We start from the raw sequence: 15,465 nt of genomic DNA on the forward strand, positions 1-15,465 counted from the left end.
GGCTTGGCTCCAAAAGGCCCTAGTAACCAAGGTTTGTGTACTGGGCGGCAGACTTGGCCATGAATGTGCCTCCCTGAGGGCGGTGGCACCTGGCACATCAGTTTGACTAGTTTCCTGTGTGGGGTAAGGCTTGGGACTGGCTGGTAGGACCCATTAGAAGGGATTAAATATCTCCCCAAATTAACAAATAAGGGAGAGATAGGGACTTTTTCTGAAAGAAGCAGTGGGACACATGGCCTTGAATACAGCTTTGTTGAAAAAGAAAATCTTTCTGGCAATCCTCTGAAGCCACGCCACAGAGGGTCACCATCTTCAGAGGGGCGAAAGGCCTCCCTTTCAGGCCACACTGGGTCACATAGCACTTCACTTCAGGCACGGCCTCCTGAGATCCTCCTTCCCCTCCACAAGACAAGTATGACCGAGTCCATTCTACAGGTTGCCTGTGGTCACACAGCCAGTAAGCCACAGAAATGCAACTTAGTCCAGTCACCAGACAGCAAGCAATCCTTCCAGAGGAATATCAACTTCCAGCCCCAAGTATGTTTTCTTTCATTCTGGAGGGAAAAAAGCTTCAACTAAATGATACTCTGAAATTTACTATCTTACATGACAAAGAGAAGTCTTCATGTCATTACTGTGGTTGGATGTGCTCCTTTACTATGTGCTGCTAGCTTGGGCCATGACAAGTTTAACCAGAAAGTAGCTGGGGATCCAGGATGAAAACGTTCTATCCTTTTCCTGGGGACCTAACATAACCTTCTTCTCTAGGTTTTAGCCACCATCCTACTTTTTGGCTCCTCTATATTGGCAAAATTCCTCAGAAAGAGCCATGTGTGTGCATGGCTCTCAACATACAGTCTTGGAAGATAAACATTCACAATGACAACGGCACCTGACTGGGCTTTTTAAAAACTTGATTTTCTCCCTTTGTGTACAATGGTGTTTTCCAGGTTAACCTATGAGTGACACAGCACTAGATAATAATGCACAGCTGATAAGAACCCAGATGACTACTAATGAAGCCCAAAAAGTACATAAAGAAGGCAGAGCTTGTTAAATGAGACATGCTATATATACATCTGTATCCATAGCTGTCAATGTTTATATAGCAGTGGTACTAAGGTTTCAAGTCAGGGCCTTGTACTTGCTAAGAGGATCCTCTGAGTAGATGAGATTACAGACAGCAGCCACTGCATCCAAACTAAATATAGTATTTATAATAACATGTAATTAGCATATTCTTCAGTTGTTGGAAACATTAAAACATGTTTTAACTTTAAATATTTGCAAATACTCCCAATTACCACAAAACAAAAAATCTCTGAAGTCTTCCATTTCAACAATTGTAAGGGGGTTTTCATACCCAAATCTTTTGAAGAATCAACGGGCCTATTCTCTGGCAGTCTTTATCTCCTCCTCATTCCTTCTCAAATTCACTCTAGTTAGTGATTCACCATTACTCCAACAAAAATTGCTGGAGTATGAAGACTTCTCAGTCTGGTAAATCCAGTGACTATGTGCAGCCCAGGCTGTCCTCCCATCTCTTTGGCAATCCACAGCTGTATATCTAGGCTATAATGTAGAAACTCCAGACTCGGCCAAGTACCCACTCTTCTCCACACACTTGTACTCATTCTCTACAGGGGTGCCAACGTTTCAACCACATCCACTCCTCCCAATGTCCTCCCCCCATCTCCTTTAATCGCTGTTGCCAACTGCTTAGGCCAAAACCTTGGAGTCATCCTTAAATTCCTTCTATCTCATACCCAATCCACTAGAACCCTGGGCTCCCACTCTAGAATGCACCCACAGTCTGGCAGTTATTTCCTTGCTCCACCATTTCAAGCCAATCTCATCATCTTACCCTTCACTTGCTCCCTTTCCGCTACTCTGAGCACAGTAGATACAGAGATCCTTCCAAAGGGCCAGATTATCACAGAATTCAAAATATTCCAGTGGCTTTCCATTTTGCCACAAAATTAAAAGCCAAAATCTTTGCAACAGGTTATAAGGCCTACCCTACCAAAGAACCCTCCCAACCACTCCACATTCACTTCTCTTCTGCTCTACAGATCCCACCCTCACTCAGCCTTTAGTCATTCCTAGTGGATGCCATGTGTTCACTGTGTTCAATACAGTGTGAGCTGCACACTGTAAACACATTTTTTGTTCACTAATGTACAATATGTGCCTACCTACAAGGGTACCTGGCAATTAGTTTCCCAATAAACATGCTGAATGAATATGTGGAATTAACTTCTTGCCATCTATAAACTTGGGCAGGGAAAAGAGGTCCTAGTCTCAATGTTCTTACCAACACAACCTTGATTCTCTAATGGACTAGCTCTGGCTAGACTGAAAATCAAACCTTTTCTCTCCCCGGCCACCTTCATTTCTTTCCCCCAGTGTCACCTATTTCTCCTAGGCAAGGAATCGCTCAGTTACCCAAAACTTTGTTCAGTAAAGCAGTGCAAATCTCAAGTGTGGATGTCCAAATGGGAGCCAAATGATCTTAATTGTGACAACCCCATAATCATAACCCAAATTCAGGTCCCTCTTCCAATGACAACTTTCCTCCTATACTGGGACAAACTTGAATTCTGGAAATCTTATAAAAGCAGAAAAGACTGAAAACAGAAAGTGACAGCATGAAACCCTTTACCCTCAAGCTGGCTTTGGGAACTGTCATTCTCTTAACGGGTGGTGGACAAATGGGTCTGGCACCTGGAAGGTATTCATGAATGGTTGTGGAATGACAGAATTAAGTCTAGTGACACACCCAGAAATACAGATGCTGTAAACACTACAGATGCAACCTGTTCAACTTGGTATGAACCAACTCCACCCAGCAATCTAAGAGTGACAAGGGGAAGGGGAGGAAAAATAAACTCAGGTGACAGAGGCTCTGTACCTGTTGGTTCCTTCCTACAAACTGTGTAGACCAGCACTTCTACCTTACTTCAAGACTTCAGCTGAATCTAAGAGCTTATTCTACCTTGCCTTACTGGCATTAAGAAAAAAAAAAAGCGCAGGTACAAGGTTAAGACATAGCTGCCCATAATTTAATATGATCTTGGGTAGGACACTTATGGTACATGTAAAAATATGCGGATCAATGTCTGATCTGTCTGGTCTATAGCTTGGATTCTTGTCCAGTATACAAGAATCGCCACCTTGTTAAAGGCATACACATCTGGATTTTCTAATCTCTGACCACACTGCTCTGTCCTGATCCTCTATCTCCTCACTAATCTAGGTCTAGTCTAACCACTGTGTCAAGTTCTCCCTGGCGCCAGCTCCTCTGTAGATCCTGGGATCCTCCCCACTTCCCCTAAATCCCCACTTTTGCCTTGGAGTACCACCTGAGAGGATAACTTCCCTTTTCACAATGATAAATATTGAAAATGCTTTTCTCTCTAATTAGGCCACAGAATTCACAAGGACAAGAAAAAGGCTGATTTGGCTTATCAAGTTACCCCAAAGCCTAGCAGCACACTTGACAAAAAAGCCACAATAACTCTTAAACAGCAAAGGTTTCCACAAGACTATTACTATTCTTCGTAAGTATCTACAATGTAGTGACAGCTTGTAGTTCAATGGGAGGCCATTTCATCACCGAAAGCTATCCTTTCCAAATATGACAGGTGTTCAAATCTGTATTCAGTAAAAAGACCAGAAAACACTCTCCCTAGCTACAAAAAGAGCTAACCCATGTAACATGTCTGAATATGGAGAGCAATGATTACCCTGAAAAGCTGTACCTCTTCTGCACATTTGCTACAGTGAGCATTTCTTACCTGACAGTGAGAAAAAGCATTTCCTAGGCATTGAGACTGAGCCAACAAACTCCTCTAAAAAAACTAGCTTTCCCAACTTGTACTCAATCTTATCTAACCTATCTCTTCAGCAAGACTTTGGCAGAGACATCATGGTGGTGTATAGTTATGTGTGTGTATGTATGTGGAAGGGGGAGAGGGGGGAGGATCATTTAAAGAATAAAAATCTACCTTCTCATCACCCCTGTACTTTTCCCTGACTCCACCATGTCTGCAAGAGGAAGGAGGACACAGAACTCAGTTTAGTGAGTGGGCATACAGGACAGAAAGAGAGCACTCACCTACTTTAAAAAACATCCAAGACGGTCAGGCCTGAATTTAAGCAGCACATGTGACCTGGTCCATTCTGGTTTCAAGTTCAAAGGCATCAGGCCGGTCCTGTGGGTTAGCAGCCAACATATCTTTCAAGAGCTGCTTGATCCCCTCAGACATGGAAGTCCTACGTTTCTGGGGAATATGCAACTCCATCTTTGGGTTTTCTAGCAGCGCCTCACCAACAGGGACGATCTCAGTCCCCTGTTTAATGTAGGTCCCCAGGAGCTCCTTCTTGGTCTCAGAGTCAATGAAAGTGATTCTTTCTATCATTGCCCAGATGATAATGCCCAGAGCAAAGATGTCCGCCTTGGCTGTGTAGTGTCCTTCCCAGACTTCAGGAGCCATGTAGAAGTCTGAGCCGCAGGCTGACGACAGCCAGTATTTGTTCACATTCACATTTTTGTTGTCTTGATTGCCCTCTTTGCCTCGAGGTGTCAGACCAGCACAGACCTTACTCAGTCCGAAGTCTGCCACCTTGAGAATGGGGGTGCCAGACCGCTCAGTGATGAGGATGTTGTCTGGCTTTAGGTCCCTGTGCACGATGTGGTTTTTGTGCAGGAAGGCAATGGCACTCGTGAGCTGTAGCATGAAACTTTTGTTGGTGGCTGGGTCTGGCCTCCGGGACAGGACATACTGATTGAGGTCTCCACCTTCACAGAATTCCATGACAAACCAGAGATAGCAGGGCTCCTCAGCATAGCCCAGGATCCTTTCTCCTAAGTCAAAGGAGGACAGGAAAAAGCTTCAGTGACATGGATATATTCACATTACTTTTCAACCAAAGGGATAAGCTGTATTAAGGTGACAAATAATTGCTTCAAGAGGACCTACACAAATGGCACTACACCAACTCTACACAGACAGGCCTATTTCAATCCACATAGGACAGGCCAACGAGCGACAGCACCAGGGATGAGTGAAGCGTCTGGCACTGAAAATGAAGAGGCCTCAGTAGAAACACAGAGTTTCACAGATCTGTTTTTGTTTCTTTAGTATCTTTGACTAGGAGCCATCATTCTACCCAATGCCTAGTACTGCATCCTGGGGAGAGGAAAGAGGTCCAAGTGTGCTTCTACTATCACTGTTGGCTCCATACCAGACAAATGACCTTCCCTCTCCTTTCCTGAATTGTAGTAGGATTCTTATTAAGACATGCAGAATGGCACTGTAAGTTTGTTCTACCTTAACATACTTCTGGCTCTATAAAGTTTAGCTTTGCATGCACCATGAATAGTACTGGGGCAGCAAGGTCAACTCCTACCACACAGAACCAATGCAAACAAGTCAGAAGAGGCAAGACCCAACCCAAGATACCCTTGAAGGATACAGATTAGCAAGAAGATGCAAGACAGCAACTCTGGGCTAAGATGGAGCAGGAAATAATGGACCACAGGGACAAATAAGCCAGCTAAATGTAAAGTCTAATGGGAACAGTGGAATCTGAACTAGAGGCATATGCAGATTCCTTTAGCTGTGTGGCGCTTGAAAGTAGAAAGATGGCAAGTGTCTTCTCTATGCCAACCCTGATGTACTTTTCATTTAGAACTCTGAAAGTCTTACTGAGCCCACAGAGAAGGAATTCACCCAGGGTAGACATAAGGGACAATTTTACCCAAGTCACACCTTGAAATATGTCCTCTGGTTCCCAGTATGATATAACCATACAACAAAGACAAGGGCTGCACTTCCCCCGACAGCCACAGCTGTGATCTCAATGATTTCTGCCACTCCAATGGCCTTGATGTTCCCAAGGCCCTGCCTCACAAAGGTCTGTGAGATCCAGGTTGAGCCAAGATTAACCTGACCACAATCAGACAGACTTCCCTTCTACTGCAATTATATAATTTATTTGTTTATATTATCCACAAAGTAATACAGGTAGAACCAGTTCAGGACAGATGGCTTCCCCCCACCCCAGATCAGTTGTTTCCCCCTCTCATAATCCTCTTTCTAGGTCACTGGCAAGCTACTGAGGCTTTCTACCTAAAAACACTACAAAATGCAACTGTAATCTCAAGCCTAAACCCATCTAGAGAGTCAGAAAAAGGAAAACAAGAAATGATCCCTGGTGGTACAGCCAGAAAGAAAAAGTTTAAAAAGCCATCAAACTCCTTCCTAAAAGGCCACATCAGATAACAGTGGGATTTCCGGTGGAAGAATGAAGGGTGGAGAATGATGATCATTTTATACACAAAGCTGGTAACTATAGCGACTGAGTGGAACTAAGAAAACAAGACTGCCAAACAGGCTGTAGTGCAGGACTAGATCATGAGTATTCAGACAAAAAAAAGGGTTACAAGTCAGCGCCTAGACAGGGCAAACGGGCTCCTGTGCAGGAGCTAGGTCTGTCTTGTTTGGCCTCTCTAGTACTTCTTACCAGACTGGAGGAAGAGATAGTACCTAGCACTTGGTATTTCTGGAGAAGCAAACCAGGCTGGAGAAACAAGACCATGTTGGGCACAGACCAGAGAAAAGGGGGTCTGGATACATACCCTGATTCTAGGCACTGGCTTACTGTATTGATCCTTACATTCAGTGGAAGACATGCACAAGGCAAGGTATGATGAAAGACAATGAAAACTTTTATAAACAAAACCCTAAACCTCTGAGCCTCAGTCTTATCAAATTTGAGAATTACCCCTTAATTACAGGATTACTGAAATACCTTTCGGCGGTAAGATACTGGGGAGGAAAACCCCACCGACCCATCACTAACATCCGACCCATCACTAACATCCTCATCACCCCAGACCCCAACTAGGTCCTTCAAAGTCACATTTCAATAACCGCAATACTATAGGCTGCAATGAAGTGTTACACATTAAAAGAATGCATTTGGTGATCAGAAAAACCAGAGAATTATACGCCATGGAGAACATCACATCTTTTAGGTTAAAACAACTAAAACCTACATTCCAGGTACACCAGGACACTCTTTCTTGGGACAGTCTCTACCTTAAAAGCATCCTCCACATCTCTGCCAAATGATCATTATGATCCTCAAGGAAACCTTCACAGCCATGTCCATAATATGCAACTGAATGAATACTGCAAGGCCAGCTTGAAAGGCAATCTACTTTATGCCAGCCTGGTTGCCCAAGTAGCTTCCCTCTTCAACAGCCAAGGCCATGGTCTTAACATTTTATTCAAGTTTTATAAGTAATACCAAACATTCTGGTTAGCAACTCATGCTAAACTCCTTAATCCAAAGAAATGCTAGCACACCTTGCAACTGTTGAGGCAGCAGGAGTTAGATTTCTTACTTGTGATTTCCTCCCGCCCCTGTCTGGGATTGTTTGTCACTGGAACAGTGACCTTAACTCCTAAGACCCTGAAAGTCACGGTGGTCCACCACAGTAGTGGCTGATGGAGGTCAGCTGATTAATTTCAGCCCAGCCCCCCACAGAAGACTCCCTACCACATTCTTGGTTATGTCCCCACTTTCAATATGTATAACATAATTAGAATAGATGTATGTGGTCTCCAATAATCAGCAAAAAACAACTGGGCTACAGGTGTGGCTCAGGTTGGAAGAGTGCCAGCCATGAGCACGTAAGCAAGGATGTTGGGCTCCAAGTTCAATCTCTGGTACCAGAACACATAAACAATCAAGACTTATAGTGAGAATTAAAAACTTTTTTTTTTCTTTCCAGAGAGGTGCAAAAGGAGGACGTTATTTAGAAGAGGCGAAGAGAATATGAGAGTTCACTGGTTTTCAGGCACTACTATAAAAGTTCATTACATCCCATTTTACAGGTGAGGAAAGTGAGGATGAAAGAGGTTAAGGAAGTTAAGTAACCTGCTCAGAAGGAACAGCCATAGGTCACAAGTAGTTAGGTGGGACCTAAGCTTCCACAGCCAAGTTTTTCAAACAGACCAGTCTTTCAGCTGACAGAGCGCTGATTGATTCAAGAGGCAGGTTTACCTTTGGACCGTTTTACTACCTTTCCCTCAAGTCTGAAATAAATTCTACATTTCCAAGCATTTCCCTTGTTGCAGTTTGCAGAGAGACAGATACTGAACAATACCCCAAAACCAGACGCTATGAGCATTATCATTACTCATGGAAATACATAGTAACGTCTTCCATTAAAACGTGGGCCACTGAAGGGTGTGGTGATACATGCCCTAAGCCTTGACAGGGAGACAGAAACAGGCAAATTACAAGGTCAATTCCACCCTAGACAACACAGAGATCTGTGTGAAAATAAAAATGGCTGGAGACATAGCTCACTTGTAAAGCACTTGCCCAACATACAGAAGACCTGGGGCTTAATCCCTATTACTTTAAAAACAAACAAAAAAACCCAGCTTGCTTTATGAAGAAAAAAGGCCAGCAGGCCCCACCCGACAACAGTAAACAGTATGAGCAGTATGAGCTCTGGAAAAGCAGACATCTTCTGACAAGACACACAAAACACCCTGGATTTTATAAACCTATGATTCCCACGCCTCTTTCAGAAGTTAGCTATCCAGCTTCCAGTTAACTCCAATTCCAATCAAGCCTCATGGGCTCAGAAACCAAGCAACCTCGGACCAGGCAGCCCAGGAGAATCACAGAGGAGGTATGCCTGCAAGTGGGCAGTGACCAATAGAAATAAATTAGAAGTCCTCCATCTACTTACTATACATTATCTAAGGAGGCATCAATCTAAAACCTATCTTTTTTATGTGCTGACAGACTATAGATGACCTGGGTCTACCACTAGTCTCAGACACATGTGAAATCAGGATTAGGTCTAAGGACACTGGGTGGGTCAAGTTCCCTCTGGAGGCTGATGGGCTAGAAGAGCAACTGAGAACTTTACAGAAGTTCTGCAGCTAGAAGCGACCAAAAAATGAGGCAAATAGCAACCAAAGGTTTGGTGGCTTAGGATCAATAGAATTTAGTAACTTTACATACAAGAGTATGATATAAAGGAAAAATTATCGGACCCAATCTCCTCCAAACTCCTATCCTGACCATTACACACCCCCTTTAAGGAAGAAGGCAGAGGCTTCAAGGAAATGACACAACTAGCTGGGAGCAGGACCCAGACTCCATGGCCTAGGTACTCACCACGGTCATCTTGGTGCCAGCAGCCATTTCTCCTTGGATATTCCATTTCCCTCTCTGGTAAAAGCTTCTTATAAGTAGATTGAACATTGAACTCCTTTGTGTACATAAATAACAAAGTCCCTGGGGGCCACTGTCCAGCCACACAGACTTTTCTCAATAGAGGACTTTGATTTTAATTTCAATTGCTAAGATGACAGCAATTCAACATTTTATCTCCCAAGTCTTAAATATGCTTGGTTCAAGCCAGGTAACTGGTGGCTCATGCCTATAATCCTCGGTACTCAGGAGACTGAGATCAGAGTCTGTCAGTTGAGTCTAAGATACTCCTATCTCCCATTGACCACCAAAAACCCAGAAATGGAGCTGTGGCTTAGGTAACAGAGCACCCACTTTGAGCACAAAAGCTCAGGGACAAGTGCCCAGGCTGCAAGTTCAAGCTGTAAGACCAGCACCAAAAGAAGAAAAAAAAACAGTGCATTTGACACAGCAGTCCCACCTCCAGAAACTTATTCTAAATGCCCTCAAAAGACAAAACAAAAAATGCTACTAATGAAAGAAACACTGAACATTCCAAATCGTTCTTCCTACAGCACAGATAAAAGGAAAAGCCTGGAAAGAATGCAACCCTCTATGGATATTAACATTTTGTCGTGATATTGCCACTTGGTTAAATGTTTTAAAGAGCCATGTTATAGTTTTAAACAAAAACCTAGTTTAAAAGCCAACAGAAGGTCATGTAATCCATCATAAGCAAAGTTTAATGTGAAAAGGGAAAACAATGGAGAAAACTCAAAATTATATTTAAGAAATAGGATTAGAGACACCATAAAAATGAAGTGTGAATAAGACTATTCCTGTTTTTGTTTAGCACTTGAAGACTTGTCTACAAAATCAGTCCTAACAGATTGAAGACAAGGACCCACAGGACAATATGCCTTCCTAAGAAAAAGGAGTATACATACTAACCTATCTTACCACTCAAAGATTTAGAGTTGTATCTTTACAATAACATGTCCACAGCACTAGATGCGTCCAAAGTGTCGAACGTGCCTCAAAAGTGCCTCTTAAGATTAGTTAAACAGGCCTGTTAGAATGGCTGCCAGTAAGATAGGGTGTCCTCCAGAGGCCAAGAATAACCAGAGGCCCAAAAGAAACAAGGAGGACTTTGTATCAACATTCTCCTACCACTTACACAGCTATGACCCAAGACCCTAAGAACCTGTTTCATTCTCCATAAGAAGAGAAGAAACATCTGCATCACTGAGTTTGACTGTGTCAGCTATAACATTTACATGTGTAGCACCTGGACACCATAACTGCTCATATCTCTGCACAGCATCCATTAGGACGAATGGTCCTAATGAATGCCAAGAATACAGAAGCTTGGTGATGGGAGTGTAGCCTAAAGGTAGAGCGTTTGCCTAGCAGGCACAAAGGCCTGGGTTCGATTCCTTGGTACCACATCACAGAAAAGGCTGGAAGTGGTATCGTGGCTCAAGTGGTAGAGTGCTAGTCTTGAGAAAGCAAAGGTTAGTGCCCAAGCCCTGAGTTCAAGCTCCAGAACTGGCAAAATACACACACACACACACACACACACACACACACACACACACACACACGAAGCTGCAAAGTACATCTAAAATCTAAAGCTCCATCCTTCCATCAGGACAACATACTTGACCTGATTCTTCTCTTCTGTAACATCAAGTTATAAAACCACTGGCTTCTCAGCAGAAAGGATTACCTGAGAGAATGAACATGAAACACTGAGATCCTAACTGCTACTACTACTCCTTGGAATATTCCAACAGTTTAAAACATGGGTTAAAACATGGGTTTTACCAGCCAAGGGAGCAGAGCCTGGGTCAACCACAACATGCAGTGGGCCTGATCAAACACCTAAGCCTCAGCTTTGGCCATAATCACGCCTGACTCATCAATCCATCCTTTCTTATGAGTCCACATTCTTGGCAGCTGCTTCCCTACAGCATCTTTCACAGGCTGTACTGAAGTCAATCTCCTTACCACAATCATCATCTCCACTAGCCTGGGTACTTGTGGTAAAACAGAGTCTCAGGGTTCCCCACTGTAGACAATGAGTGTGAGTGTTCAGTAATAGACAAAATAAAAATCATGAGCTAGAGAGGATTAAAAAAGGAAATAAAGTTTGAGCACCAAAACTAGATCTCTGCCTGACTCCCTGGTTAATCTCACCTGACCCTGGTGTTTCGCAATAATTAAGTATGAAGATTTCTTTCATTTCCTAGTCTAGTGATCTGCAAGGGAGGCTCAGGGCAGCTCCCCTTTAGCCTGTCCATTACACAATATGACCTGTATTTGGGCAAACTAATTAGTGACAAGAATAGTCACAGGAAATAATGATCTTAACTCTAAGGCTTCGCAAAACTGAAAATTGCCTCAGAACTAGATCAAGCCCAGCTAAGCATCATCTGGCCACAAACCTCCACCAGTCTGTGACCATTATTTCTCCTCTATACAAGCCACCTAAGTCAGCTTCCTGGGAAGATGGTTGGGATGCCGGTCCTCCATCTTCCGGGCACTAATATAATTTCTGTAACAGAAGTTTTCTCTACGCTACCTTGTCTCTTGACTTCAATTCTGTGGTGCAGAAGAAGCCTGTGTGTACTAACAAAAAAGCATGCATAATATGTAAATTAGAGACAAGTAGGTCAGGATCTAGAATGTGTGTGTGTTTTTGTGGGGGGGGGGGAAGGGGTGTTTCTACCCCCAAAGATACCATCAAAGGCCAAATTCAAGGTGAACTGAAGTTCTACTAGAAAGCTAAGCACTCCCTTGGAGTTTACACTATAAGAAGCCTTACCCAGTGCAACCCCCAATTAACCAACACTCTCAATTAAGTCAGGGTTGTTTGTATCTACTGGGGCTGATATCTTAAAAGTCCCAATGCACAAAAAACAAGGAAAGAAGTCAGCCAGAGAGTAATCCGGAACAGTTGCCTCAAGACATGTAAGAGCAGAGTAAAAAGCAGGAACAGAGATCCTGCAGCTGGGATTCAAGGACAGCACCAACAGAAATTGATCTATGCCACAATACAGCTTAACAGTCATTAGTTTGAGTAATGTACTAAGAAAAAAAGAAACCTAAAATTAAAGCCACCTCTCCCAAATATACCTATAGTGTTAAGCTGGGAGATTTGAGTTAGAATACCTATGCTTGAATCCTGGTTACCTGCTCACAAATTTTACCCTAAGCAATTTCATAATCTTAGCAGCCTCACTTACAAAGATAACTGTAGGTCTTACTTCAAAAGATACTAGCAAGGGCTGAGTTACAGTTACAAAGTCTTTCAAGTAGCACCTTGCAAATAATATTCAAAAAGTTTTGATTCTCGACTGGGTAAAACTTATACTAATACCTTCCAATTCCAAATCTTGTGCTGTAGTGTATCTCACTAGTATGCCCCCACCCCACCCCCTTCTATCTTTGATGCCAAAAGATCACTACCCAACTATCTACCTGAGGGGGGGTCTCTAAACTCTGGGCTCCCAGCTGTAGTTGAGTTCAGGGTTGTGTTCTAGGTGCCCGGGTAGGGGGTGGCAGCCTACAAATGAGCCCAGAGCAGCCTGGGAGAGGTTGCAGGCTGACAACCAATCCAATGCCAGAACTCTGATCTACCCCTCTCCTAGTTCAGATCTCAAGTTACTTGTTCAGTTTATCCTTGGCCCCAATTGAGTTGTAGCTGATCCTAGGCAGATGTATGCATGGCTCCCAGAGCAGTGCCTTCCACTACAGTAGTGTGCTCACAGTGGTCACTCAGCAATGGTGAACAGTCAAGGACCTAAACTCTCACCCATCCCAAACCACCAGAGGCATTCTGAGCGCAGTATACAAACTGGTAAAGCAGAAGCAGTCTTACCAACTAGAGGCTAAGGTTTTCTAAACCTGGTTTTTATGAGCCTTGAGTAGCCAGATTTTTTTGGGGGGGGGTTGAGGGAAAGGAAATGGGGGTCCCGTGTCTATGTTTGCCCGAAAGGATTAAGAGCAACAGAACTTCTGAAGTCTGAAAATGAGTCAAGCTTATCTGGTGTCTTCTTGACTTAGCACTTTGTTTTAAGTGTGTACTCAAGACAGGGTCTTTTCAGGAATGGAAAACAAGCAGACAAAAAAGCAAAGGGTTGATGGCCTTTTCCCCCACCAAGGTGTTAAGCACTATGTGAAAGACACTTCAAAGTTACAATTTACAAATCATTTATCTGTTTTAGCATAGCCTTGAAGCTTGTTTGAGTTGCGTGTCTAACTTATTTGGGATAAGACCTGTCCCTTTTCTGGACTTTTGTTTCCTCCATGGAAAAGCACCCAGATCAGATAAATAACACCTGTCTGTGTTGTGCTTTGGAGCTATGCTCATACAAGATGCAATGCATAGAAATGTATTAAAGTAGTAGAAAACAACAGTCTTAAGATTTTATATATATTAAAAATATATATAAAAAATAATTTCTGGAGATTATAGAAATATATTCTGTGTTCTCACTAGGGGAGTTGAAATGTAACAAGGAGAAAACTATCCTGTTGGTCCAACAGTGAAATGAATGCCACTTTGTTAGTTCTCTGCCAATTTGCACTCGGCACATGTTTCTTCCCCATCTACCTTATCTGCCACAGCCTGACTCTCTTTCCTCTTAATTCTGCACAAAGGCTAAAGAGATCCTGTTAGTGAGTGTTAGTAACCCACCATTTAAGTCTGCTACAGTGTTCAAATCTGTCAGAGGCAAAAAGTGAGGGTGTTTTTGGTTTTTACCAAATACTACCTTAGGGACAGTACGAAGTGTATGCAGGACACTTCAAGGCATATTTGGAGTATTCCAAAATCATTCTAAATCCAGGAGATGAGAAAAAAAGTGGCTGCAAAAACTTTCGTTTTGTAAAAATAGAGCTAGGTTATCCCCCAAATTTTGTCAAGCTTAGACCTAACTGCATGCTATAAAGTTTGCAGCAAATCAAATCCCTTGATGGATGGGATCAAGACTGTTATACCTTGGAAACTACAATCAGAAATATTTAATTTGGGTCTGATCTTCACTTAAATGTTAGCAAGCAAATTTGCTACTTGTTAACATCAGACAGGTTAAGTCTGAATAGTGACTGACTAGTACTTTCATAAGCACAGAACACATACATTTCTTTTGTAGTAGCTCAGAGAATATACAGAGGCTTAAAAATTGTGAAGACTTCAGTGTTCTCAAAGAACACATTACTTAAGAGTGTCTAAAAGTTTTCATTTCTCCCTTTTTACTTTCGAAAGGGAGACTGAGAATACAGTGTTGTCATCAACGTGCTACTGCCGACAATGCAGGAAACAGGATATGTTTTTCCACCTTCCAACAAAGTTTGAAACTGAAATTCAACCTGAACTGAAATTTCAAAGAGTAGAAGAGGATTCTGAATGGAGAGGCAGTGATTTCCTCCTTATCCAGAGCATTACTGATATTCTTCATGCGCACAGCAAACCTATGACTCAGGTACTCCTATCTTCCCATCTTCCAATAAAACTGTATGCTCTTCACAGGTTTTAACCTTACCTTACCCCACCCCACCCCACCCCACCCCCTGTCACTCAGTTCAGGACAGGCCAGGACTGAGAGTACATTGCTAAGTCCATAGTCTTAACCACCACACTATGCTGCCACTGTTTACTGGGAATTTTCCCTGAGGACAATGAATATGTAAATTCCTACATTGGGAGAGTAAGCAAGGCCTGTAAACTGCACTGAAATTTCAATACTGGCATAGATGAAATGAGCCTACAAGTGTTTGGCTAAGCAAATTCATACTTCCCAAGGCAATCACAAATAAGAAGCCCAGACCCTTAACAGGAGATGGGCAAGAACAAATGGACTAGGAAGTAAATGATAAATGCCTAGAAAACTCAAGGTATAAGAATCTCTTTGGGATGTCTTCAACCCAGTGAGGATGTTGGGTTTGTCTAGTATGGGCATAAAGATGTCTACTCTGAAAAAGGACCAAAGGTGATACAGATGGAACTATCTAATCTATTGTCAAACAATTGAAACTTTAGATAGGTTTGTGGGACCTTACAATAAAGTTGGGAAATGGTCCCAGACTCACACTAGCCAGTTCAAACCTAACTCTTTACCCATTCCCATTTTCATTGTATGATAGGGAGAGAAGCATTACTGTGAGAGGATCCAGACTTGAAGAAAGCCTGATCTGGGTTCTCATCACTTAAGCTAAGAGATGTACCTCAAGAAT

At 42.7% G+C, this 15,465-nt stretch overlaps 1 protein-coding gene and 1 long non-coding RNA gene across 3 annotated transcripts in view; one reads left to right on the forward strand and one right to left on the reverse strand.

Moving 5' to 3' along the window:
• Positions 1-15,465, reverse strand: part of Stk35 (serine/threonine kinase 35) — a 33,396-nt gene that overhangs the window by 15,649 nt on the left and 2,282 nt on the right. The window contains exon 3 of one of the 2 annotated variants that reach the window (XM_090352090.1): positions 4,122-4,867. In XM_090352090.1, coding sequence (XP_090208216.1) covers positions 4,155-4,867 — 713 coding nt within the window. In that variant the 3' untranslated portion in view covers positions 4,122-4,154. Of the gene's footprint in view, positions 1-4,117; positions 4,868-15,465 lie in introns of both variants that reach the window. The other variant, XM_090352089.1, reaches the window with a different exon arrangement.
• On the forward strand, positions 8,559-14,714 carry LOC150050294 (uncharacterized). The gene is made up of 2 exons (XR_016538604.1): positions 8,559-8,716; positions 14,498-14,714. It is a non-coding gene; the product is annotated as an uncharacterized LOC150050294 (long non-coding RNA).

This window comes from Megascapheus bottae, chromosome 18 (assembly GCF_031878675.1).
Source record: "Megascapheus bottae isolate mThoBot1 chromosome 18, mThoBot2.hap1, whole genome shotgun sequence".
Taxonomy (NCBI): Eukaryota; Metazoa; Chordata; class Mammalia; order Rodentia; family Geomyidae; genus Megascapheus; species Megascapheus bottae.